This window comes from Salvia miltiorrhiza, chromosome 4 (genome assembly GCF_028751815.1).
Source record: "Salvia miltiorrhiza cultivar Shanhuang (shh) chromosome 4, IMPLAD_Smil_shh, whole genome shotgun sequence".
Classification (NCBI taxonomy): domain Eukaryota; kingdom Viridiplantae; phylum Streptophyta; class Magnoliopsida; order Lamiales; family Lamiaceae; genus Salvia; species Salvia miltiorrhiza.
In genome coordinates, this window is record NC_080390.1 from 4,315,698 (window position 1) to 4,339,616 (window position 23,919).

The 23,919-nt window shown below is 36.3% G+C and overlaps 1 protein-coding gene and 1 pseudogene across 1 annotated transcript; one reads left to right on the forward strand and one right to left on the reverse strand.

Annotated features, from left to right (window-relative positions):
- Positions 1–312: 312 nt before the first annotated feature.
- On the reverse strand, positions 313–9,827 carry LOC131022876 (uncharacterized; annotated as a pseudogene).
- Positions 9,828–12,498: 2,671 nt separating this feature from the next.
- On the forward strand, positions 12,499–23,301 carry LOC131022302 (protein SEMI-ROLLED LEAF 2-like). The gene is made up of 19 exons (XM_057951749.1): positions 12,499–12,989; positions 13,733–13,807; positions 14,088–14,203; positions 14,993–15,107; positions 15,184–15,312; positions 15,821–15,868; positions 16,843–17,000; positions 17,109–17,305; positions 17,418–17,710; positions 17,922–18,071; positions 18,168–18,548; positions 18,633–18,782; positions 19,495–19,567; positions 20,162–20,289; positions 20,409–20,615; positions 20,702–20,833; positions 20,920–21,048; positions 22,330–22,560; positions 23,034–23,301. Exons 1-19 carry the CDS (start codon positions 12,855–12,857, stop codon positions 23,148–23,150), a joined length of 2,964 nt encoding a protein of 987 aa, XP_057807732.1. The 5' UTR covers positions 12,499–12,854; the 3' UTR covers positions 23,151–23,301.
- Positions 23,302–23,919: the final 618 nt, after the last annotated feature.

A 23,919-nucleotide genomic window follows, 5' to 3' on the forward strand; every position in this document is an offset into this window, starting at 1 on the left:
TATCAATTTTATATAAATATAGAAATATAAAAACGTTTCCATTTAATTATGTCAAAGTATTAAAAAAATAAATCTAAACATGATTACCTCATATTATAATTCTATATAATAGTTTTATTAACAATTATACAAGACTACAAATATTTTACAATCAACTCTCATGATTTGCTAAAAGACCTTTCGTATTAAAAAAATTGTTTCTAACTAAAGTCATTTCCTTAATTTAATTCAAATTAATATGTAAACAAAAATGAAAACTCTTTTTATTTTTTCTGCACGTGATATTTAAAGGAGCATAATTCACCCATCTCATAACAAACAAAACTTCTGGTAAGTTCTGCTCTAGCACCAGACTTTTTAACCCTTGATTGATTCATTGGCCATAAGGTAGAGCCATTTTGCAAATATTCTGGACCTAAAATTTTTACATCCTCAGCTGCATTTCTACAGTAACTGTTTCAACTCAACACACCATTTCTACAGTAAATACATTGCTTATCAGTAGACAAGTAATTGTTCTTGTTCAGTTAGAAGCAGGAACGGAGTAGCGCAGACGGAGGAGAGTGCAGGAAGTCGCGCATTCATCACGCAACTCAAACTACGGGCACAAATGGCTCTTTCTTGCAAAAGGCCTGCTATCTAAACATCGTTTGGCTGAGAAAGGATTCACACGAAAGAGAGAGCAGCTCGAGAATAGGAAGAAGAGAAGAGCTCTTCGCTCTTGCTTGAAGCTTCAGTTACCACACCATGCAATTGTATCATAGAAGCTTAAGCTCAGGGCATATAAGAGTATCCTTTTTCTCCATTACTGCTCCCTTTAGAACTCAAAATCTATTGGAGATCGGAATTAATGCTTTTGCTTCTGAGAAACAAAACGGATTCCTTGCTTACCAAGTTCGAAATTCTTAACCTTTCCATCATCAAGAGAAACAGATACAATTGATGCACCCTCAGCCTCGAAGATATCAACCACGGTTCCCCTATGCCTGAAAAAAGAAAACAGAGAAAGAAAAGAGACATCAAAACCCATAAAACAAGAGTCTACTCCATAAATGGAGCTTTTGATGTAGATAATTAGAATGAGAAGTTGGAAACTATACGAATTATTGGCAGCCAATAAAAAGCTTCTAACACTTCTGAAATAAAGTCCCTAGTGGAAATGGACCTTTTGAGCATGCGCCTTACGAATAAGTTGGAACAGTTACTGTAGAAAATGTGTATTAAAGTCCATAAGTTTGATGGATTTTAGTGAAAATGTGTATTAAAGTCCATCGAAGTGAAGTGAAAGGATACAAATCCAAGATCTACAAATTCAATTCTCCAAAATGGAGTTTTGGGATAAGTAGGTATTTTAAAAGTCCATTTAGAACAACCACCAAAAACACAATATTTTCCATTTAAGATATGTCCCCGAACCAGCTGTAAATCTCACTAATGCATTGCTTGGATATGAGATAATGAGGACTTGAAATAACTCCAAATTCAAAAACAATCCGATTGAATTTGAAATTTAGGCCCCCATTCATATGTTCATATGTATCCAAACACAACTACAATGTATGAAGTCCAAGCCAGATCTCAGCCCTATAGGAATTTATATGTATGTTACTTAAAACCCAAATTTCTGGCAGAAGTGAAGGAAACTTACCAGGTATTGTTGGAAGACTGATGAATCTCAACTCTTTTCCCAGCAGCATCTTTCCCCAATTTTTGAAGTATCCAATTGGCATCGGTAAACTCCTTTATTGTGTTGTCTTCAAGCCGCTGGGATGTGTCTCCATCACCTAGTGCTGGTCTCCTTCGTTTCGACCTTTGACCCCTGGTATAAGTGATATCCTCCTTTCCAGGTAGTCGTAAAGCATTTGCATCACTTGAATTACTTTGATTTCCCGTGTTTGAGTTCTTTGGAATTCTAAATATCAAATGAGGCTTGTGACCCTCTGAAGACGCCTGTGACATGGGCGGAAAGCTACTATTTTCTTCAACCAACTCACTAGACATGGTAGGCACGTCATCTTCACTCTTGATTGAAGAATATTTGTTCCTCCGGCTAACTCGGACTTCTGGTCCCCTCCTTGCTGATGCACAATCTTCAGTACTTTTTTTCCCCAACAAAGAATGTGTAACCTGTGGATTATCAGATTCAAACACCTTCGAAAATCCTCGTGCATGTTTTGAGCTGATTACTTCTGAGTTGACATTTTTAAACTTTATCAGTGGACCCTCTTTTTCTTGAAATTTGGAGCTTTTCGTTTGACCATCATGGTTCATTTTGTGATCTGAAACATATAGAAGGCAACAAAACCTTTTAACAAGAATATATAGAAAATTATTGACTGAAGGATGACTGAGCAGTGAGCAGCATCTCTAAAATTCAGCATGCCTTGCCTTTTTTATCCGCATAATTAGTTGCAGTGCTGGCCTTCTCAACTGCTCTCATGATGTTTCAGTTGACTCGTATCTTCAGTGCCCACTGGAACAACATATTAAATTTGTTTAGTGCACAGTCTAAAATTATCAGTAAAACACATGATGAACAATCATTTCTGTGCAATGTCTTGTTATCATCATGTCCAAAAATACAAAATATAGTTTAATACAAACAACTCTATTTTCAAGTTTCCTTCATCCAAGTACAACAGTGTGCAACCAGTTTTACTCATTCACACATTTAAGTTATAATTCTATAAATGTATTAGAAGTTTCTAAGACTGATAACGTTTGGAAATCAAATAAGGACAGTCAGATCAAACATTAAGATTTCACTTGGTGCATATGGTAAGCAATTAATCTTGAGAAGTTTTCTGCAAGTCATGCAAACTAAAAGTACTGCTTCAATCTTCAAACCATCCCAATTTAGTGTGTCGAAAAGACCAAGTCACTAAGCAGTAACAGGCAAACATCATTTTTCAAGAGGACATATTTGTCAAGCCGTTCAAGGAAACATGTAGAATTGCATATATGCCTAAAATGGACGAATGACGTAAAAATAAATAAATCCAAGTACACAACATATTAACAATTGAACTCGGAATTTATTGAAAATGCTACAAAAGGAAACCTTCTTTACAACTAGCAAGGTTCTTCAACGTGTTAAGCCCATCTTTTTCATGTACCTCTTTACGTAAAACCTTAAAGTTTGAAGCTGGACTTAACTACTCAAAGTCTAAGGCATTTTTCATAGCTCCCAGATTTTTACCATTAAAATTCTCAAGTTTTATAGACCATCCAATATTTTTCTTTTGAATCTAAGAGCAGTAACAGATTTTGAGGATGAAAGTATAGTCCACGAGATACACGCCCTTACATATCACTAACTTGAAAGTCAAGTACCCAACTAAATACAGAGAAATAATTGCTTGTATTAGTCCTCTCTCAGTTCATCTGTATAATAGACCACAGCCCCTTACCATTATTTATGTAACCTCAAAGAAAGTATGCATTCAGAAAAGGTTTACCAGTTGAAGTAAAGTAAAGCAAAAGCATTCATATATAGCTAAGACCATACCATTTGAATATTGCCCCTTTTTAAGACTGGAAGCTTCAGATCTAGGAGGACTACTTGCATTCCTATTTCTTCCACCCAAATGTATGACAAGCTTTGGGCCCTGCCCAGTTTTCAGCTTTCCACTATGACTATCCTCGCTATTAGTCAAACTCTGCGGTTTGTGGTTCTTTATTTTGATAGTCCTTGATGTCTTAGTTCCGTCAGCTGCCATGACCTCACGATCATGTTTGTCATTAGAGATTGCTTCAGTCAAGATTCCAGTACCATATGAAGAATTTGCATGCTCTTCAGAAAATTTAATTTTTTCGTTCTTGTCATCACTGCTTTCGTATCCAGAAAGCTGGCCATCAGTGTGTCTGCCAAAATTCTCTGTGTCGGTTCCATTGGTAAAAGATATTTCATTTCCCTTTTTCTTGCCATACTTCTTCTTTGAAGATTTTTTCCCATATTCTTTAGTCCTTCTTGGTGATTTATCATCCCGCCCTTTGAGGGAAAACTTCAAAGAACGGCTATATTCTTTCTTTGGCAATGCAGGATCGCTGTCTTCATCATCTGAAAAAGGTGAGATGTCAAAAATTTCTTCCTGTGTAGGCAACCCAGCATCTGCTCTCAAGCTGGCTATCAAATCCCTATCAGCTTCATCTCTCCGTTTCCAAAGTTCCTGAACAGCCTCCTCAAGATTCTTAACCTGGATAGACATTGAAGTATAAAAATTAATGATGACAAAAATAGAGCCAATGACAAAGCTTGAAATTCAGTCCCGGGGAGGGGCAACTAATAGTACAATAAAAACAAGTATATTATGAATTACTTTTGCAAAAATCATAATTTCACGATAACATTGATAAATTTGTTATGTAAACCATTTAGCGTTAAACACCTAAGGGGGCGTTTACTTTGAAGGATTAGCCTTGATAGATACAAACAATAAGGCTAATCCCTTGTTTACTTTATTGGATTGAAACTTTGGGATATCCCAAGGCCCTTGATTATTTTTATCATTTAAGTTTGTTTTGCTTGATTCTTATCCCATCAAAAGGGTGGGATTGGAGTAATCCTACTCTTGAGGATAAAAATACCCAATCATCCATTTTATCAATCATGCAAAGTAAACGCCCCTTAATTGTTTAATAAAGTTACTTATAACATTTCATTTATATTCTTCATATTTGACAACTATTACATAATAACTTCACTATTAACACTTATAATATCCTCAATATAGTTATGTGACAAATTACGCAAAAGAAAATCTGCAACCAAAATTATTAGCAAATATGCTCTAATGGTTCACATAATACTTTTTGAACCTTAATTCACAAATCAAAACTTATGTAATATTTGATAATTCAAAACAAATAACAAAGAAATTAAAGTATGTACTAATTCAAAATTTCCAAGGAAACTAAAAATGTCCTACATAAAAAAGAAAAATAAAAAATGCCTAAAATTGCACAAAAAATAATAACCAAAAAATAAGTTAAAAGTGGGTTTATTAAAGAACAATCAAATTTTGGAGACGAATTTTGATCAATAAGAACACAACATTTTCTAAATTTTGAGTAAATATTTGGAAATTACTAAAATACTCCTAATTTTTTTATTTTTATTTATTATTATTATCATTATTTTTTTTTGGGGGGGGGGGGATCCCTAGAGAGAGCAACTTGATGTGTGGGATGCATTACTTGAAACTAATTGTGAAACAAGAAACCACCTGGCAGCTTTCTCCACGGCATGCAGGACAAACATATTGGAGATTTCCATCAACTTGAAATTGCATATATTTTGCATCACTGAGAAATTAACCAATACAATTAAAGAGAAATCAATATCTTGAGTAAGAGTCTCAACGTTACAAGAGGTTAGGGAAAAGTAAATAAGACAAGTTTTATGCAGATCAAAGGCAAACATCTAAAGAATAACTTAAGTTAATATAACAAAATGGTTCGGCTTATCATTTTGTGTTGGCTGTGAGAGTTCAAATTATAAACCTTAATAGTATGATATGGCAACTTAGTACAGGGACCTTAGGCCAATAGAGAAAACACAGTATAAGCTGATACTCGTAAAACCTGGAACTTGAGCTACACATGCAAGGCAAGTACTGAGCTAAGAATGAGACAAGACTCGCGGGGATCAAACAGACATATGCATAATACACAAGGGTAAATTGAACTAGTTGATCAGCCTCAGCAAAAAAAAAAAATTGAACTAGTTGATCAACTTCATGTGTCTACTCATGCAGATTAAGACGGGAACAAGACATTGCAAACCTTCTCCTAATTTCATGAACAAAAATTAACATTGTTCCGGATTTACTATTCCATTTTTCTGGGATTGTTGTATTCATGGTGATAGAAAAATTAAGACTGGAACAAGACATTAATCTCACTGACACAGCACTTCCTCCCCACCAACTTCTAAAATTTCTTCTCATTCTAACGGGCCCTATAACTGTTTACGATTATTCATTTTTCGTCCTCCACTAAGCAAGAATATACTCACATTATCCCATAAATAATTCTGGCCAAAAAAGGGGCCATATTTAACCCAAATTTATAAACCTTGCAACAGATAACATCACTTCTTAACCATATTATTTTTCTTCAAAAGTGTCCTAGATAACAAAATGATGTCACACAACTGATGCATACCCCTCCTCCCTCCTTCACAAAAACTACCTTATGGTGAAAGGGAGTTGTAATGAGTTACAACTTACAATGCCAGAACGAACATAAAGTGTTCTTCATTTTTACAACACATTAGGTAAGGGTGAATACAAATGCTCTACGGTTCAAAAGAACCTAACTTTTTTTTTAAATCACATGAACATTGGTTAAGAAAAGGCATCTCATCGCTCTTGCTTCGGATTCATTGTTTCTTTCCAACATCAATACTGACATGAACCCACATGGTGACTTGATACTTCTTGCAACACAAAATAAAGATGAAACTTTAAGTGGTGAGAGTAATCGTTGCAGGGTATTTGGGACCAAAAAATGATCTTGACTAAAGCACATCAATAGCATTAAAACCAAACGATCATCACATAACACAAAAGGATAGAACTATAATTTTAAGAAGTAAATGACAGAATCAATTACTAGATGAGAAGAAAAAGACCTGATCCCGTCACAAGGACAGTGCACCCAGTGTTGACAGATATCACAACAAACCATTGGAGTTGACTCGGAATCTCTATATACCTACAGTTTTCAGTGGAATCAATATATAATCAACTTGTACTGCTCCAACAGGACTGGCATTTGCTATATCATGTGTTTACTCCAGCATGGAGGCAACTTCACGAAAATGCAAATTGCACACAGAAATAAAATAATAGGTGGGCACTGAATTTTACCTTTAAACAGACAGGGCAATAGTTTCCCTTAACAAACAACCTTCCACAAGCATCGCAACAAGTATACCCCAAAAACCACCTGCAGCGGAATTAATTCACAATGAGAAGTGGAATACTTTAAAAAAATCATCTACCCCCCTTCTCTTCGCGTTGGACTATTTCACTGTAATAACTAACAAGTACTAACATTTTGCTCATCAAGACATCGACTTGTATTTTTTGAACATGAAGATCTCCAGTTCTTGTACATATGGTGATAATACATGAGGAATACAAGAAATCACATATGAAACTATAAGACCAACCCTTGATAATCTTGTAGAAAGTGATCCATGGAACACTACTAATCTACTAAGATGCCAAGTTCAGCTTCCCCAATATACATAGAATTAAATAAAGTGTAATAGCTGCAGTTCCAAACATAAGAAGGGAGTTCAGATTCAGATTCATATCAGGGTACCATTCCATAGTCCAATATCATGTAATATAGAGAATCCCAGAGACCCCAAAAAGAGAAAGAAAAAACATCTAAGAACACACAGAGAACAGAGAGGTACAAATTGGTGCATGAAAATACATACCGCACGCTTAGGCCATTTCCAGGGACAGAAGAACCGCAGCTGTGGCAATTTGTATGTTTCGGGCATAAGTAAGGCCCATGGCCAACATTCTACACAAATTGCGAGTGATATATATAAGCTCATAGGTTGTTCAGAAAAATTGCCAAAATAAGAAATTCAGTGCACCTTATGTGGAGGTTGCTGACAGTAACAGTGATGTGCACCATCACACCTCTTACAGAACATAAACTTATTTGGATCACCAGTTTTTCGGCAGACCTATAGTGATCAAAATACTAAATATAAGAAATATATCAAGGTCAATACAGCATTATTCCACCAACCTCTTAAGTGACTAAAGGCTGCATGGGAATTTTAACCAAATATAAAATAAATAAATAAATAAATAAATAAAAACGTGACATTAATACCTAAATCATCAAGAAATCACAAGCAAGACTTTTAGGTAATAACCAAAGTTCTTGAAATAAAAGATGAGCTAAGTATCCTCTTTATCAGTGCCTAGTAGCATGTCTCAGCATCTTCACCAAGATCCTACTTTAATAATTCCGACAAAAGTACTGAGATCACTATCTTTTAACATCAGAGAATATCAATACCCATTTATCGAGTAAGGATGTCTCCTTGATTAAACTCCTACTTTTAACTGTTAGGCAAGACAACTATTTCCGAAGTTAATTAATGGTCTCCGACAACACTTTATCACAACATCCATGACATGCTTTATCACAAAAGAGTAGAATACTTCTCCATATTGATTTCAAGTGACTGTCAAATATTACAATCTCACAAGTGTATCAAAAGAAATAACTACATGATTTTGTGACAAGGAATCTATATTTACCTCACAAATTCGACAAGAGGGGCAAGTCCACGAACTCCAGTGAAAAAGATCTGCAATAAACAATTGATCATAAAATATACAGGCATATCCCATCAGAAGTTTCTTTCACCATCAAAAGTACCTCTATTCCGAGACCAAGTTTTCAGACAGCTCCTGTGATACTTCTTGCCTGCAACTTTTGCAAGATAACATCTTTCTTTCCCTTTCACTTCCTTCATTTTCACCAGAGAAGCATAACCGGCAAACTACCTTGGAATTGGACTGGCCTTGCTCAGCATCTTTTGCTGAAACCTGCAAGACAACTCGATCAGAAAGTACCTCAATGAAATCAACAGCCTAATAAACTAATATTATTTTCATATTTACATGTCATCCTGGATAGACATGCGCAGCTTAAGAATAATATTGTAAAAATAACAGTATCAACCTTTACGTGGCTTCCAACACCATGAACAAATCTACCTGCTCGGACATGCAGCAGGTGGACATTAACCTTTATATGTATACTACGACAAGATTAATGAAGTCAAAACATGGGCTATGAGAATAATATCCATATACGGCTACACTCGTGGGGTTTAGGTTGGGGACAGTGCAATTGTTGAGTATAATTGACTTCAGGAAAGGCAAGAGAGTGATTTAAGCCATGTCCATCTAGAACATGAAGTGATCACTTACAACAGCATCCGTTATGTATCATCTCTAGGCAAAACAACTCACATGACATGACCAAACCACGGAGATAACGACACCAAATTTCAAAATTCAAATGACAAAACATTGAATCACTAACTTCATTGGCAAATTCGATAGCGAGTAATAGAAAACTCACCACCAAATCACCAGACCCGAACCTCCTCGAGTAATCCTCCCCAATGATCGACACAGCGGCACCTTGCTTCTGCAGTTTCACCCTCTTCACCTGGGATGAAGCAGCGGGCCCCGCCTCCTCGCCTCCAAATTGCGACCGCGAAGGCAGCTTAGCGGGTGAGACCGCCACCTTGGGCACCTCAACCTGCACCGTCGCATTCTCCCTGGCCTTAATCAGCCATGGATCATTCAAGAAACGCTCAATCGCATCAACCTCATGCAAGAATTCGCCCCTCCCCTTGTCGCTCTGCAACCTCCGCGGGAAACCCAGTGCGCAGAAACACACCCGCCGGCTGCATTACACAAAATCTCACATCACACACAAGCTTGCACGACAGTGGCAGAAATATATACAAAAGCGGTGGTATCTATATACGAAATTAGTAAAAAATAAATAAAATAATTATTTGGGCTGAGTCCATGAGATGAGATGTGTACCAGGTAATTGGGCAGGCGACATGAAATGCCATAATAACACGAGGCTGAAAGGGAGGGAAATTTTTGAGTGGTAATTATTTGTAATATGCAAAGGGAAAATAAAAAGAAATTAAAAAAATAAAAGGCGTGATGATGGGGAAAATAAAATTGGGAATTGAAATTCTAGGGTAAGAGAGAGAAGATAAGATTAATGGACATTGACGATTTGGGAATGCTAATGGGGCCTGCCTTGCAAATTTCAGATTTATACCAGCCTACATACTTTCCAGTTTGCACCCCTTCTTTTTCGGAATTTCTGAACTCGACCCTTAGAAACAAATACAGCAGTTTTCATATATTTTGGTTTGGTGTTCGTATTTTGGATTTATCCATTTCTAGACCATTTCAATTCCAAAACTAAGTGTTGATTGTAAATTTATGTTTTAGAATTCGAATTCACGACTAATAATTTTTGTAGTTGTGAATTCAAGTTTTAAAACTTAAATTCATAATCAACACTATTTCTAGTTGTGAATTTAAACTTTAAAGCTTTAATTAATTAGTAATAATAGTGTTTGTTGTGAATTTAAACTTCAAAACTCGAATTCACAACTAAAGCTATTACTCCCTCCGTCCCAATAATGAAGTCCCCTTTCTTTTGGGCACGGGTATTTAGGAGAATTAAAGTAGATGTAAAAACAATAGGGACCACATAATTAGTGTTTTAATTAGTATTATTTTATTTCTTAATTAACACCCACACAAAACACTCAATCGCTAAATCGCTAAGGAGAGAGCCGCCTCCTCCGGCAACTCCGCCGCCAGCCTCCCTCTGAAATTTGGCAGCCGCAGCGGTTAGCAAGGCCAACACAACAAGCTTCGAGTGAATAGCTAGCAATGGTTGAAGCAGAGACACTTGCTTAGGTGTTCGGTACATCTAATCCCTCTTAAACAAATAAAAATAAATTCCCAATGAATAAAACAAATAGATTACAACTCAACTATCAAACACAACGGAAAAAACTTTTCTTTCACAAGCACAAATTATGTGAGGGAGAAAACTACAAAACAAAGACTCAAAAACCACAACCACAACTTCCAGCAATATGTATTTAAGGTTATCTAAAGAAACCCTAGATATATTTCCAAAACCAACTTGCTGCATATCTACATGGCTGTAAATATTCCATATGAACCAGCTCCATGAAACATAAGATAATTTGGAAGGAAAAACATGCACATGCCAGAGATCTCACATGGATCTGCACGATATTTCCTTACCATAAGCAAAAATTCCGCAAAAAGAATGTTTTCATTAGTATCAACTGGAAACAACGAAGTACTCACACTGTCACTTTAGATGTAAAAAGGTCCTCCCAAGAAGTGTCTATTGAATGACAAATATGTGTTAAAACACGTGCCATTACAATCCCCCTCTTTGTCATTTATGTAAATAAAATTATCCACATATTGTTACTAATCAAAACACGTAAAAAATACTCCCTCCGTCCCAATAATGTTGTCCCATTTCTTTTGGGTACGGAGATTAAGGAGTGTGAATTTAGTGTTGTAAATAGAAGGCCCCACATGTTTAAGAAAAAGTAAGTAAAACTTAATTATCTTTGTTTCTCTTTCCTCACAGCTGCTGAAACCTTTCCCCCCCCCCCAACGTCTCTCTCCCTCGGCACTCTCTCCCTCAACATGCACTATGCAGACGCCGCACCGCCGGCGACACCATGCTTCACAGGCGCGACGCCGCCTTCTTTACCCTTCGGCAGCAACCCCCTCTCTCTCTCATCCTCACGCTCAAAACAACACACTTAAACAGACGATGTTGCTCACCTCCCCTCCGAATCACTTTCCTTCTCTCTAATTCCGGCGTCGGCAACAACCTTAATAAGATTTCTACTTTTACAAAGCTTTTGTTTTGAAACATCATGTGTTCTTATTCCCTTAATAAGATCCCTAATTTACGGTGAGCCCTAATTTCTGAAGAAAAAAAATAGACGAGAGGCGGAACAGTGGTGGAAGGGGGGAGGAGCTCAAAGGCGCCGGAACACAAAGGGTAGAGGAGATGGAGCTAGGAAGGTGGCGGATCCCTAATTTCCGATGAGCCCTAATTTCTGAAAAAAAATAGACGAGAGGCGGAACAGAGGGGGAAGGGGGAGGAGCTCAAAGGCGATAGAACACAGAGGGCAGAGGAGAAAGTTGCCGAGAACGGGAAATACACTGCCGATGGCTCACCCCAAGTCGAGATATTCTCCTCCGTGTCTGGAACGTAGGTTCCGCTCAGGAAGCCCTCCCAAGGGTTGACTTACTTTATAACTTAAATAAAATCAGCCCCTAATTAAGTTACTAATTATCCCCTAAAATTTACCCAATTTAGAAATGAGACAAGTTTATTGGGACAACCCAAAGAGAAAAGTGGGACAAGTTTATTGGGACGGAGGGAGTAGAATGTAAAGACATTCAAGCATACAATGTTCCCCCTTATTAATATGAAACATGAGTGGAAAGAAAGACAAACAATGGTTGGGAAAATTGAGATTTTTATTTATTTTTAATGATACGGACATACATGTAAAAAATAAGTGCACAGTATAATTAATGTAAAATCAATGGTTCAATATTTACAAAGATAGTTACTTCGGAATAATTTTTTTGGCATATTATAGACATCAAATTTTAATTTTAAGTGACATTGTTACTTGTTACTTTGTTAGTAGGGTACGAGTCCATTTTGATTATAAAATGCAGTCGTACAACCGCAGCAAGGCTGGATTGGCAAAACTTTAAAAATTAACTAAAATACAGAAGAATAATAAAGTATTAATTCTTTTTTTTTTATAAATGTTTTAACTATAGACCATTTTTGTATTTAACAAACAACAGCATGAATTTGAAGTAGTAGAAATTGAAGAACACAAAAAGTTACTAGCCGTCAACCTGCGTATGTGTTGGCCATGCAGACATATAAAATATACCCAAATAGCCAACAAATTTCTGAATCTCCCACCTTTTACCGTTTGAAGAAGTTGAAGCTCCTTGAAAAACCTCCCACCCTCCCCCCATTTCCTCAAATCAATCCCTAATCTAAAATTCCCCTCAAATCCACACTTTTCTTCTTCTCCATCTACAATTCTCATTCTCATCGGGCCTTAATTTGTATCTCCTAACTTAAATTCGCAATTCCACATCAACTGTTCCGATTCTGCTGTGTGGAGGAGGGATCGGGGGCTATAGTTTTGCTGAAAGGGCTGAGAAGAGGAAATGGGTGGGATGTCGAAGCGCATCATGCCGGTTTGCGACAGCCTCTGCATCTGTTGCCCGGCAATGCGGCCCCGATCGCGCCACCCCGTCAAGCGGTACAAGAACCTTCTGGCAGATATATTTCCTAAAAATTTGGTAAGTTCAATCTTATTCACACACTGGATCGCCGATCTAGTTCTTGTAAGAGGTGATCGTGGATGTTAAGGCTGACTTTGAGTCGATTGCGGTAAATTACATCTTGAATTGACATAGGATGCTAGCTAATTTTGGGATCTTGGATCTTTCATTGCACTGTATGATGGAAGAGTACATTGTGAGTTTTATTCACAATTTAATTAAAATGCAGACTAAGGCCCTGAAGGTTTCTGATGAGCAGAGGTGGAGTGGAAAATTCAGGTCATGGTGTAAAAGAGTTACTATGATGTAGGATTAATTAAGTCCACTTTTGTATTGGTTCATTTGGATTACTTATTTGTTTTATTCTCTTACTTCCTTTTTCGTCTTGAAGTTGTTCATTTGATCTAGACTATTCAAGATTAAGTGGACTGAAAGTGTAATTGAGTTTGTCAGTAACACTCTGAAGAGAATGTGTCTCTGCCTGGACATGAGACCATGTGGTCATGTTATCAAGTTTGATGGTAGGTCTGAATGAGCAACAGACATTTAAGCACATGTATGGAAGTTAAGTTAGAAGAACAAAGATACTTGATTTGATCGGCTTCAGAATAACTTCTGAAGTAAATTTCTTCCGAAGATATAGAGACCAGAAATTTGGAAGAAGTATTTAAACCCTTGAGGATCTCGTGTTACATTTGAAGATATTTATATTTCTCTTCTCAAACTTTTTCTTGCTCACCCCTGGCTCTCTCTTTTCACAGGATGAAGAACCTAATGATCGAAAAATCAGTAAATTGTGTGAATATTGTTCAAAAAACCCTCTACGAGTACCCAAGGTTAGGTTTCTATAATCACATGTACATGATTACTAGTTTCCTATACTTACACTTTATCATTATCTCTTCGGTGTAGTGTTCTCATTCAGTTCTTTTATCATTATCTCCTCAGTATAGTGTTCTCGTTTTTCTTATTTAGTAAAGTTTGTGATACTGATATGCACTGTAGAGTTTATTCCTTATTGTCATGGATCTGTTCACATTTGTCATTTTACAGTTTTAATGCTTTATATTCTCATTGGCTCTAAGAGACTGGAATTGACCGTTTGTGGTTTACCAGATTACAAGTTTACTTGAAGAAAGATGCTATCGGGAACTGAGAAATGAAAACATCAAGTGTGTTAAAGTTGTCATTTGTATCTACCGGAAGTTGATTGTATCTTGCCAACAGCAGATGTGAGTTCAATTATATTCTTCTTCTAGTTGAAATGTTATTATCCAATTTTTAGACTGTACATAATAGATTCTTACATTTGCTAATTGAGCTGAAAATTGAAGTTCTTACTTGACTCAGGTAGTAACAATGAATCAATCTATCATCATATTCCCTGTTGAACAAGTTATATAGAACACAAATTTGGATGACATCCAATCCAACAGTTATAAATGTCAGGGATCACTTTCTTCCAAGTCCCAACCATTTTCCGAGTTTGAAAAACAGAATGAAGTAAAATTCGATATCAGCATTTTCTGCTTCTATGATATTTCGTTTTTCTATTGTAAGAGATAATGTTCTGTAGATATGCCTAGTCTGTCTCCCTTAAAGTTTGTGCTTCAGCTTCTCAAATTGACTAATTGTTTTTTCTATGGTGAAAAGTAAGTCCACTGTCCTATTAGGCTAAAATAAGTTATAGACACAACATAAGGATGTGAGTACCTTAACCTTCAGCCAGCCCTGAAATAATCAATTATGCAATATTATTCATAAGTTTGTCATCAGGTGGTTTTTCTGGCCAGTTATTAAGAATTGCATCTTCATCAAGTATGAAAGAATTTAATCTAATGAGAAATAATATTCACGACCTAAATAAAATCATCTTGAATTGATGCTAGAATTGGAGTGTCTCTAGTTCTTGCTTGTAATTTAGAGTTAATATCTACCTCGTTCAAACATTTATGTTGTACTTTTCTATCCTTTATAAAGACCATTTAGTTTGGATTATAGTGCCATGTATTTTCCTGCAGGCCACTATTCGCTGGTAGTTTCCTCAGTATTATTCACATCCTGCTTGAGCAGACTAGGCAGGATGAAATGCGAATCGTTGGTTGCCAAGCTCTTTTTGACTTTATAAATAACCAGGTGGTATTCATCATTCTTTTGTCGTTGAGATCTGCATTTGTTGACTTAACTGACATGATAAATTTTCTATTTTTAGAAGGATGGTACCTATATGTTTAACTTTGAAGGTCTGATTCCGAAACTCTGCCTTCTAGCTCAAGAAATGGGAGATGGTGAAAGGATATTACAACTACGATGTGCTGGGCTTCAAGCGCTCTCTTCTATGGTAAGTTCACTTTTATTATACATCTCTAATTTCCAATAAAGCGCAGCCAACCAAGAAATGGTTTTTCTTGCAAGAGTTTTATGTTGACTAGGAAATGATCTGCCACCATGCCGCATTCCCGCTTTCTACAGTTCTTTCTTCTCACTAGGGGTATTTCTTGTCAAAGAACTTTCAAAATTCACACCTGTGGCAGCATGAGTTGAAAAATCTCTTGCACTTTTTCCCTCATTTTTGAATTAGCCTGTTTTAATTAGGCAGAATTCCCTATCAGAGTAGCTGCTAGCCTGTTACAAATTAGTGTCATTTACTTTGCATACTTCAGGCAATGAATCCTTGAAAAGTAAATTGCTTTATTGAGAAATCACACATTTTCTTGGAAATGCAAAACATGAAAGAATTAAGGGGATTTTGAAAGTTGGATCTTTTACTCATCTATGCTACTTCTACCCCCCCCCCCCCAAGTAGAATCTAATCATATTGATAACTTTGATGAATTATTTGATGGCAGATTTGGTTCATGGGTGAATTTAGTCACATCTCAACGGAATTTGACAATGTAAGTCTTTTCTAGTTTTAACTATTTTTTTTTTTTATGAAGACCCAATAGACATTATGTATCATACTTCATCTCTTCCACTTGAAATATAAGCCACACATACTAACCCTATTCACAAATATTTCTATGTTTAATTACGTTGCTCGACATCGACAAATTGAGGATACCATTGGAAAGCCCATGATGAGAACTTTCAAACCATATAAACATTACATAGTATCATAGTCAAAATTAGTCGGAATTAGAATGGAAATTTGTTCGCATTTATTTAACGTGCATGGATGATGACGTTGATTTAAATCGTTAGTCAAATGTCTGATTTGATTTTTTCTAATAGTTGATAGGGCTATCATCAAGGGGCATATTTGTATCATGTTCCTAAAAGAAAAATATGCAAACGAGAGTTACCTAACATAACAAAAGCTGAAGGGAATCCTTGTTCATTGGAAGTTGAATTAGATTCTTCAGTATAAATAGAAGGAATGCATCAATCGTATTATTCACTAAGTATGATACTTCCTCTCTTGCTTAGTTGGATCTCTATGGTGATTCAGATTTCACCTAGATGTAGTCATCAACAGTATAGATTAAGTCCTATCAGTTTTATATGTTTGGTCTCTATTGCATCAAATGGTCACAGTCTCGCAGATATATGTTCTTTTGGCTGAAACTTATTGTTAATCTAAAAAGAACTTTTGCTTGTTACTTTGAGGGGGGGTTTTCCCTCCCAAATTATGCACACTCAGTGATGGATATTACAAGATAATGGAGAGATATAGAAGAACAGATGGGTGTGTCCGCTGCTTGCCCATTTATGCTCTCATTTTTTCCTTAACAAGTTCTCTGCATATGTTAAACAACTTGCATTAGGTTTGAAGTTTGAACTATCATGCCTGCTTCTGTGTTCTTCTCATGAGGTGTATTATTTGCTACTTCACTGCTGAATAATTATTTCTTCTTTATCAAAAGATCAGGTTGTTTCTGCTGTCCTGGAAAATTATCAGGACACTGATAAGGAGACCAATTTTTCAAATAATAGTATTCAGGGAAACCAAATGCCTTTGTCATCAGATATCATGAAAAGAGATATTTCTTGGAGCAGAATTGTTAACGAAAAAGACTATTATACCACGTACTTTCTCATTCCAGAACTTCAGTAATCAGATTTTTTATTTTTATTTTTTTTCTTGAGTGCTTTGATTTGCTGTCACTCTCTTAGCAATAGTTTTCCTGTAAACAGAGCAGATAGTGGTAGCCCTAAATTCTGGTCAAGAGTCTGCTTGCTTAACATGGCAAAGTTGGCGAGAGAGGCTACAACAGTGCGGCGTGTTCTTGAAGCTTTGTTTTGTCACTTTGATCGCAGCAATCTTTGGTCTCCTGATCACGGGCTTGTCCTTCCGGTGCTTCTGGATATGCAATCAATAATGGAAAACTCTGGTCTTCATCTGTTCAATCTTCTATATTTTTTTTAATAATATATCTGTAAAGCCAGCCTTTTGTGATTCGTTGCCTTCTCAGCTCAGCATTTCTGGTTCTAATGACCTTGCAGGGCATAGCACTCATTTCTTGCTATCTGCTGTGATCAAGCATCTCGATCATAAGAATGTCCTGAAAACCCCCAATATGCAGATAGATATTGTTCAAGTTGCTATCTCCCTGGCCCGGGTAACAAAGGCCCAGCCGTCTGTGCAGATTGTTGGAGCATTTAGTGACATGATGAGACATTTGAGGAAAAACATACATTATACTCTTGATGACTCGGATCTTGGAGATGATACAATTCGATGGAATATAAAGTTTTGTGCTGCTATCGATGAGTGCCTTGTTCAATTGTCTTATAAGGTTATATATTTATTCTCCACCTGTTGCAATAAATACCAGCAGTACTGTGACAGTAAATTATTGGTTTCAGTAAGCAGGCTGTAGTGGAAATGCTGTTGTGACTGTAATCTACAAACCACTATCCAAAAAAGCACACTCTCATTCTCATGAGGACAATAATTTAATCAGAGGTCATAGAGAACCTAAAATAAGATCAATATTTTGATGGCAGGTTGGAGATGCTGCACCCATCTTGGATGCTATGGCTGTGATGATGGAGAGCATTTCGAGCATAACAGTTATGGCTAGAAACACCATTTCAGCTGTCTACCGTGTTGCACAAATTGTAGCATTCATACCAAATATATCATATCAAAACAAGGCATGGCTCTTCCGAATTCAGAAATATGATTGTCTCATTTCCAGTTCAAACTTATTACTGTAAAGTCATCCTTACATAATTTTTATATTTCCATAGGCTTTTCCTGAAGCATTACTCCATCAATTACTTTTGGCCATGGTCAGTTCAGACCATGAGACAAGGCTAGGAGCTCATCGCATATTTTCAGTTGTACTTGTCCCCTCATCTGTCTGCCCCCAAAGTCATGCTGATTTAGAGAGGACACTTTCCAGATCTGCTTCTTCATTTTCTTCTTCTGCTGCTTTATTCGAGAAACTAAGAAAAGAAAATTCTTTGTCCCTAAATATTGTTGACCAAGCTGATGACATTTTAAAATCTATGGAAGAAAAGCCCAAAGACCAGTCCTTGCTTACGCGACTTACATCCAGCTACAGTAGAAAGGCTACTTTTAAAAGGCATTCTCTACCTCCAATTTTGAGTAATGTGGAGAAGGAACTGGTAACTTACTGTAAATCCATTTTGAATAGTTATCCAAACTAACAGTAAAGTTCCGTTTGGTGACAACTGTATGAATTTCTGCAGAAAGGAATATCTCTGAAGTTAAAAAGCCGGCAAATCAGTCTCTTGCTTTCTTCAATCTGGGTACAGGCGATCTCTCATTTGAATACTCCTGCAAACTATGAAGCAATTGCACATACGTACAGCTTGGTAGTGATATTTTCACAAAACAAGGTAATTATTCATGTTGTGAATGTAGATTTCCAAGTAATGGTGGATATAAAGTTTAAGTTTTTTCATATCAAAAGTCCTCATTACTCAATTAGCTATTAAACTAATCCAACTTATTTATTGCTCAAGTTTTAGAAAGACTAATAAGTGGGAGAGTTATTGTAATAATGGCTACTTTTCAAGGGCATTCTAGAGCGTACTCTCTAATGACAATGGGTCACCACCTCAATTAATATTTATATTCAGTTTATTATGATGAAATATAAAACTTCTTCTTCAATCACCAAATAGTAATGAGAATATGTGTGTTATAAATAAAAGATTGCTTAGGAAGTTTCAGGGTATACTCGGCAAGGAGAAAATTGAGGATTCTATAGAAAGAATAGGACACGAGACTTGTGTATTCTATGAAACCGGACTATTACTTCTTATCTAACCTGTAGCTTTGTCATGTGCATAATCACAACCTATTTTCTTAACACATAAAAGATGTGCCATTAATCCATGCCTTGTAAATAATGTTTCTTGTTACAGACTCATATTTTGTAAAATCCAAACGATACTATTATCTCTTTTTCATATGCTTTCTAATGGATGATTTCCATGTCATAAATTTTTTCCCCATCATGTTGTTGCTTGCAAGAATTTTCCCCTGAATAACTTTTATATATTTATTGACACTTATTCTTCTGATGATTTCTTCATTGGGTATCAGAAAACGAGTCGAGACATTCTCATTCAAAGTTTCCAGCTAGCATTCTCCTTAAGGAGCACATCTCTTCAAGGAGGTCAGTTCCAATTGTTGAACTTGAATTGCAGATGTTTTTGTGAATCTATATCAGTACATTTATCATTTTGAGACAAAACAGTTGAGGGTGCATTAGACAAATCACCTCAAATGCTCAAAAGTGTACCATTGGACCTCTACTGTCAAGAGTATTTTGGTCTAGTTTTTTACTTATATTTTTAGGGATGGGGGTTGTCAGTGTTTGCTATATTGCATTATTTTTACCCCCTCTGGGCCCTTCATTAATACATAATTCAGCACAGGCTTGAGAGCTTCGCTCTATTATGTACTAATGAGAACTTCTTCCCTTCAAGATGCGATTTCAAATTCTGTATTTAGAGTTACAATGGCATGTTGAATTTGGATGATTTCGTGGTTTCAGTTGTACCGCTATTGCTAATATCGCTTTCCTTGAAAAAATAAACCGGAAAAGATGCGTAAAGGAGACATGTTGGATTTATTCTGGATATAGATAATATTGGTTACTGCTGTATTATCATTGTAAAGTGATACCAAGTATTACAAAGATAATTTATTGATGCACAGTTTTATTGTTAATGCAAAGTTTAATAAATCAATTTGCTCATTTTTCTAGGCTCACTTCAACCATCTCAGCGTAGATCACTTTTCACCTTGGCTACATCGATGATCATTTTCTTAGCAAAAGCCTACAGTTTTCTTCCTCTTGCCACCCATGCCAAGGCTGCCTTAAGGGATGAAATAGTGAGTTCAGAACTTTGTTCATTTTTTACCTGTTTCTTGCTTAGGCCTTTGATATTGCTTATGGTCTGAATGAGCACATGAATTATTACCACTGTTCTCTAATTGATGATTTTGAACAGATTGATCCTTTTCTCCGGTTGGTAGATGACAGCAAGTTACAAGCCCTAGATCAAAAAATAGTAGTAAGTGACATGGTCAAAATTTATGGGTCAAAGGAAGATAATGAAGATGCATTAAAGGCGCTATCCAAAATAAATATCAGTGATGAGCAATCTCCAGAATTTTTTGCTTCCACGATTTTGAAAGCTATGGGAAAGCTATCTGATGTAATGTTTTTATCTGGTTGGGTTATAAAGCATCCATCTCGGCTGGTTATATGATACTCTCTATAAATCTTGTAATGTATGTGCAGGCTGATTTATCCAACATAAAGGAACAGTTGCTTAAAGATTTTATTCCTGATGATAATTACCCGCTGAGAGCGCAGCTAGTTGCAGAAACTTCTGGGCAAACCTACCAACTGGGTTCAAAAGAACTTGCTGAGGTTGTTGTCTGGTCTTTAATGCTTTCTGTTTGTTTTAATCATTCGAAGTTATATCTCTTTGCCCATACTTACTAATTATTATGCAGGTTGAGCATTCGATATTCTCAACAAGTGATGACGGCCCAACTGATTCATTTGTTAGCCGAACAGATTCATGCTCCCAGCTGACACTGGAAAGTCCCAGTCTACTGGGTGTCGATCAATTTATGAATATGGTATGTTGGCATGTCTACTTGTATTATCCATGGTGTTCATTAGGTTGGTATGCTGAGACTTCTTCCAATACCATGCCCTAGCTGAAAGTGATGGGTGCTGATGAGGATCACTTTTGAAAATGTGTTCAAGGTTACATTGAAGAACATTAAATAATAATTTAATGTGAAAGTTATTAAGAAAATAATTCCTCATTGAGTTCTGACTTATAAGTCCTGAAACAGATTAAATTCTAATACAATTAATAAAATTCAATATGCTCAGAATGTTTTAGGGGCTTCAGTGCAAGGATACTTGCCTGAACCCATGGATTTTATTTGTGTTGTATATTGAACAATGGTATTTTAAATGAAGCTTAATTGCTTAAATGATAACTTCAGTTGCTAGTTTGTTAAGAAACTGTCTACTGCAGAAAATGCTCTGTCTTTCAGTGAATTTTTCTCTGGTGGATCTGGAATTTTTTGAAGGGATGAATGCTTTCTTTTTAACTTTGCCAATTCCATCGGCAGGAAGATTGGTCTTTATCAGTTGCAATTTTGAGGTTCTCATGTTGTTTAGAAATGGGGCAGGGTTCTATAGAGCTCGCTGAATTTTTGAAATATGCCCCTAAGTTTTTATTGTCTTTGTTTGCTCAGCTTATGATAATGAGAACACAGTGGAATTACAAAAGCCTTGTTTTAGGAAACAACAGACCCGTCTTATAGTGGGTTTTTGCAAATTGAGAGATTGTATGTTTATCACCCTGAGAGACTTTTTGGTCCACAATACGTAGATATCTGTTCCCAGATTCATAATATGTTATCTAGCAGAGAAATGTTTGAGATATTTCATGCTCTCACTTTGTTGCTTGGTGACTCAGTCACTGAGCTCAACTGGTCTTACTAAAATCTAGTCTCTGTCATGTCTGAAAGCCTGTGTAATCTTTCTAGATGCTTGAACCCTCATATTTCCTTTAGACAATATATCAATCAAATTCATCTCTTTATAAGCATTTCGGAACCATGTGGTGCCAAGTCTAAAAGGGTGGCTGAATGAATATCACAACTCTTAGCCTCACTAACTGATGACATTGAGTAGTTGAATTGAAGTTTCTTCATTTTCTCTTCAGGATCAGGGATAGCCTTATTGTTGATTTCGGAGATGTATGCATGCTAAGTATTTACCAGAACTGTGAAGAAAGTTCCTTTTTTATATATGCTGTACCCAACTCTGTGAAAATAGTGGTATGCAACTCTTGCATTTTGATGTCTACTGTAAATATACTCAAGGTGGAATTGATCCAGGTGTCTGAGACAACAAAAGAGGTTGCACAACTTTCATTTAAAGTCCCCTCTGACGTGCCATTCAAGGACATGGCAAGCCACTGTGAGGCTCTTCAGATTGGAAAACAGCAAATCATGTCCAACTTCATGGGTACCCCGTTGATTGAAGATAATTTGAGCTCCTGTAGTCAGGACAGTGCCCAGACACATGATATGTTGCCTCATTCAGGCCTTCAACCAGGAGACAGCACAGTGAGTTTTAACTACAAAATAGATCCTTGCCTAATTTTTCCATCATTTAAGTGGTCCACGGTTGGTTCATAAAGAGGGGGTTGGTAAAGAATATAGATCATTAGCTTTATCCACTCTGTCAATTGATCTATCATGAGTTTAAAAAACTAGATATTTTTTTATTTTTTTCATGCAACATTGAGAAAATGCATTCTAGGATCAAATTGATTATTCTGGTATCTGTGGCCCATTCAGTAGGACTGCGTTAATTCTTCATAATATTAAAAGTAGAAATTATTTGATAGGTTGTCCATTCAGTCAGCAACTTTCTTGTATTCTATCGAGAATATACTTCCCGTTCAATTTCAGCAGTAGACACAAAACTAACTTGTTACTGCTGTGTCCAAGTGCTGTTGCGAACTGATATATTTTTATGTGAAATGTCAGCTTGAAAATAGTTTAAGACGTGGTTTCTTGTGGAATTATCTTTGCAGATACTAGTGCCCGCTCTTCCCACGAGTTGCATAGCTGAATCTCAAGATGTTCCTGACTTTCTTCATTTGCCAGTTTCAAGTCCTTATGACACTTTCTTGAAGGCTGCCGGGGGTTGACGTTTATTTGTATAGTGGAGGTGCAAAATCTTGGGTAAAGCACATATATAGAAAGATATATATGTACATATATCTATTGTTTGGAAATAATGCAGGCTGGGTTTGGTCTTCAACGCTGATTTAATTTATTATAAGGGTCTCTCATTGCAAAGATTCTATTTACCATATGCCAGAGATATCACCAAGAACTGCCAGGGGGGGTTGGGTTGGGTTGGGGGTTTTATAGCACAAATTTCTCAAACGGTATCCACTAAAATGGTGGTGGTTGCTTGAATATTTCTTACTGTTTTTGGTGTGAGGAATTTGTAAAATGTGTGCCCAGCGCATTGGTTGGGAGCATTCATTAATTTATGTAAATTCAATTGTTATTGATTTTTAAAATAGTATTTTGTAGGAAAATAGTATATACACGATATGTAGGTAATTCATACCATATAACCCGGTCTAATTAAGATTAACTAAAGTAAGAATCTTATTCAATAATTCATGGTCATGTTCGAGTTTCATTTGGAACGAAAATTTCAATTTTTGAAATTATACATTTTCACAGCTAATAGTCTATATTTTAAAATAGGTTTGTAGACAGGTATTCTGTTACCAAAAAAATTTTGTCCATGCAGAAAAGGTAGAAAACAAGATCCTATATTTATTCTAAACTGGTTTTGCATACTGCTATAGAGCTTTTTAAGGTGAAGTTTCTCCTCAACTTCAAATCCTAGTTGTCTTAGAACTTGATACTATTTGCATTCAATCACTTCTTTCAAATAGT

What these genes read in the sequence shown, in the direction of transcription:
- LOC131022302 (XM_057951749.1), top strand. Translation starts at nt 12,855, where the DNA reads ATGGGTGGGATGTCGAAGCGCATCATGCCGGTTTGCGACAGCCTCTGC. An exon ending in TTCAAGCGCTCTCTTCTATG is followed by an intron (nt 15,313 to 15,820) that starts GTAAGTTCACTT and finishes ATTTGATGGCAG; the next exon opens with ATTTGGTTCATGGGTGAATT. An exon ending in CTGCCTTAAGGGATGAAATA is followed by an intron (nt 20,290 to 20,408) that starts GTGAGTTCAGAA and finishes GATTTTGAACAG; the next exon opens with ATTGATCCTTTTCTCCGGTT.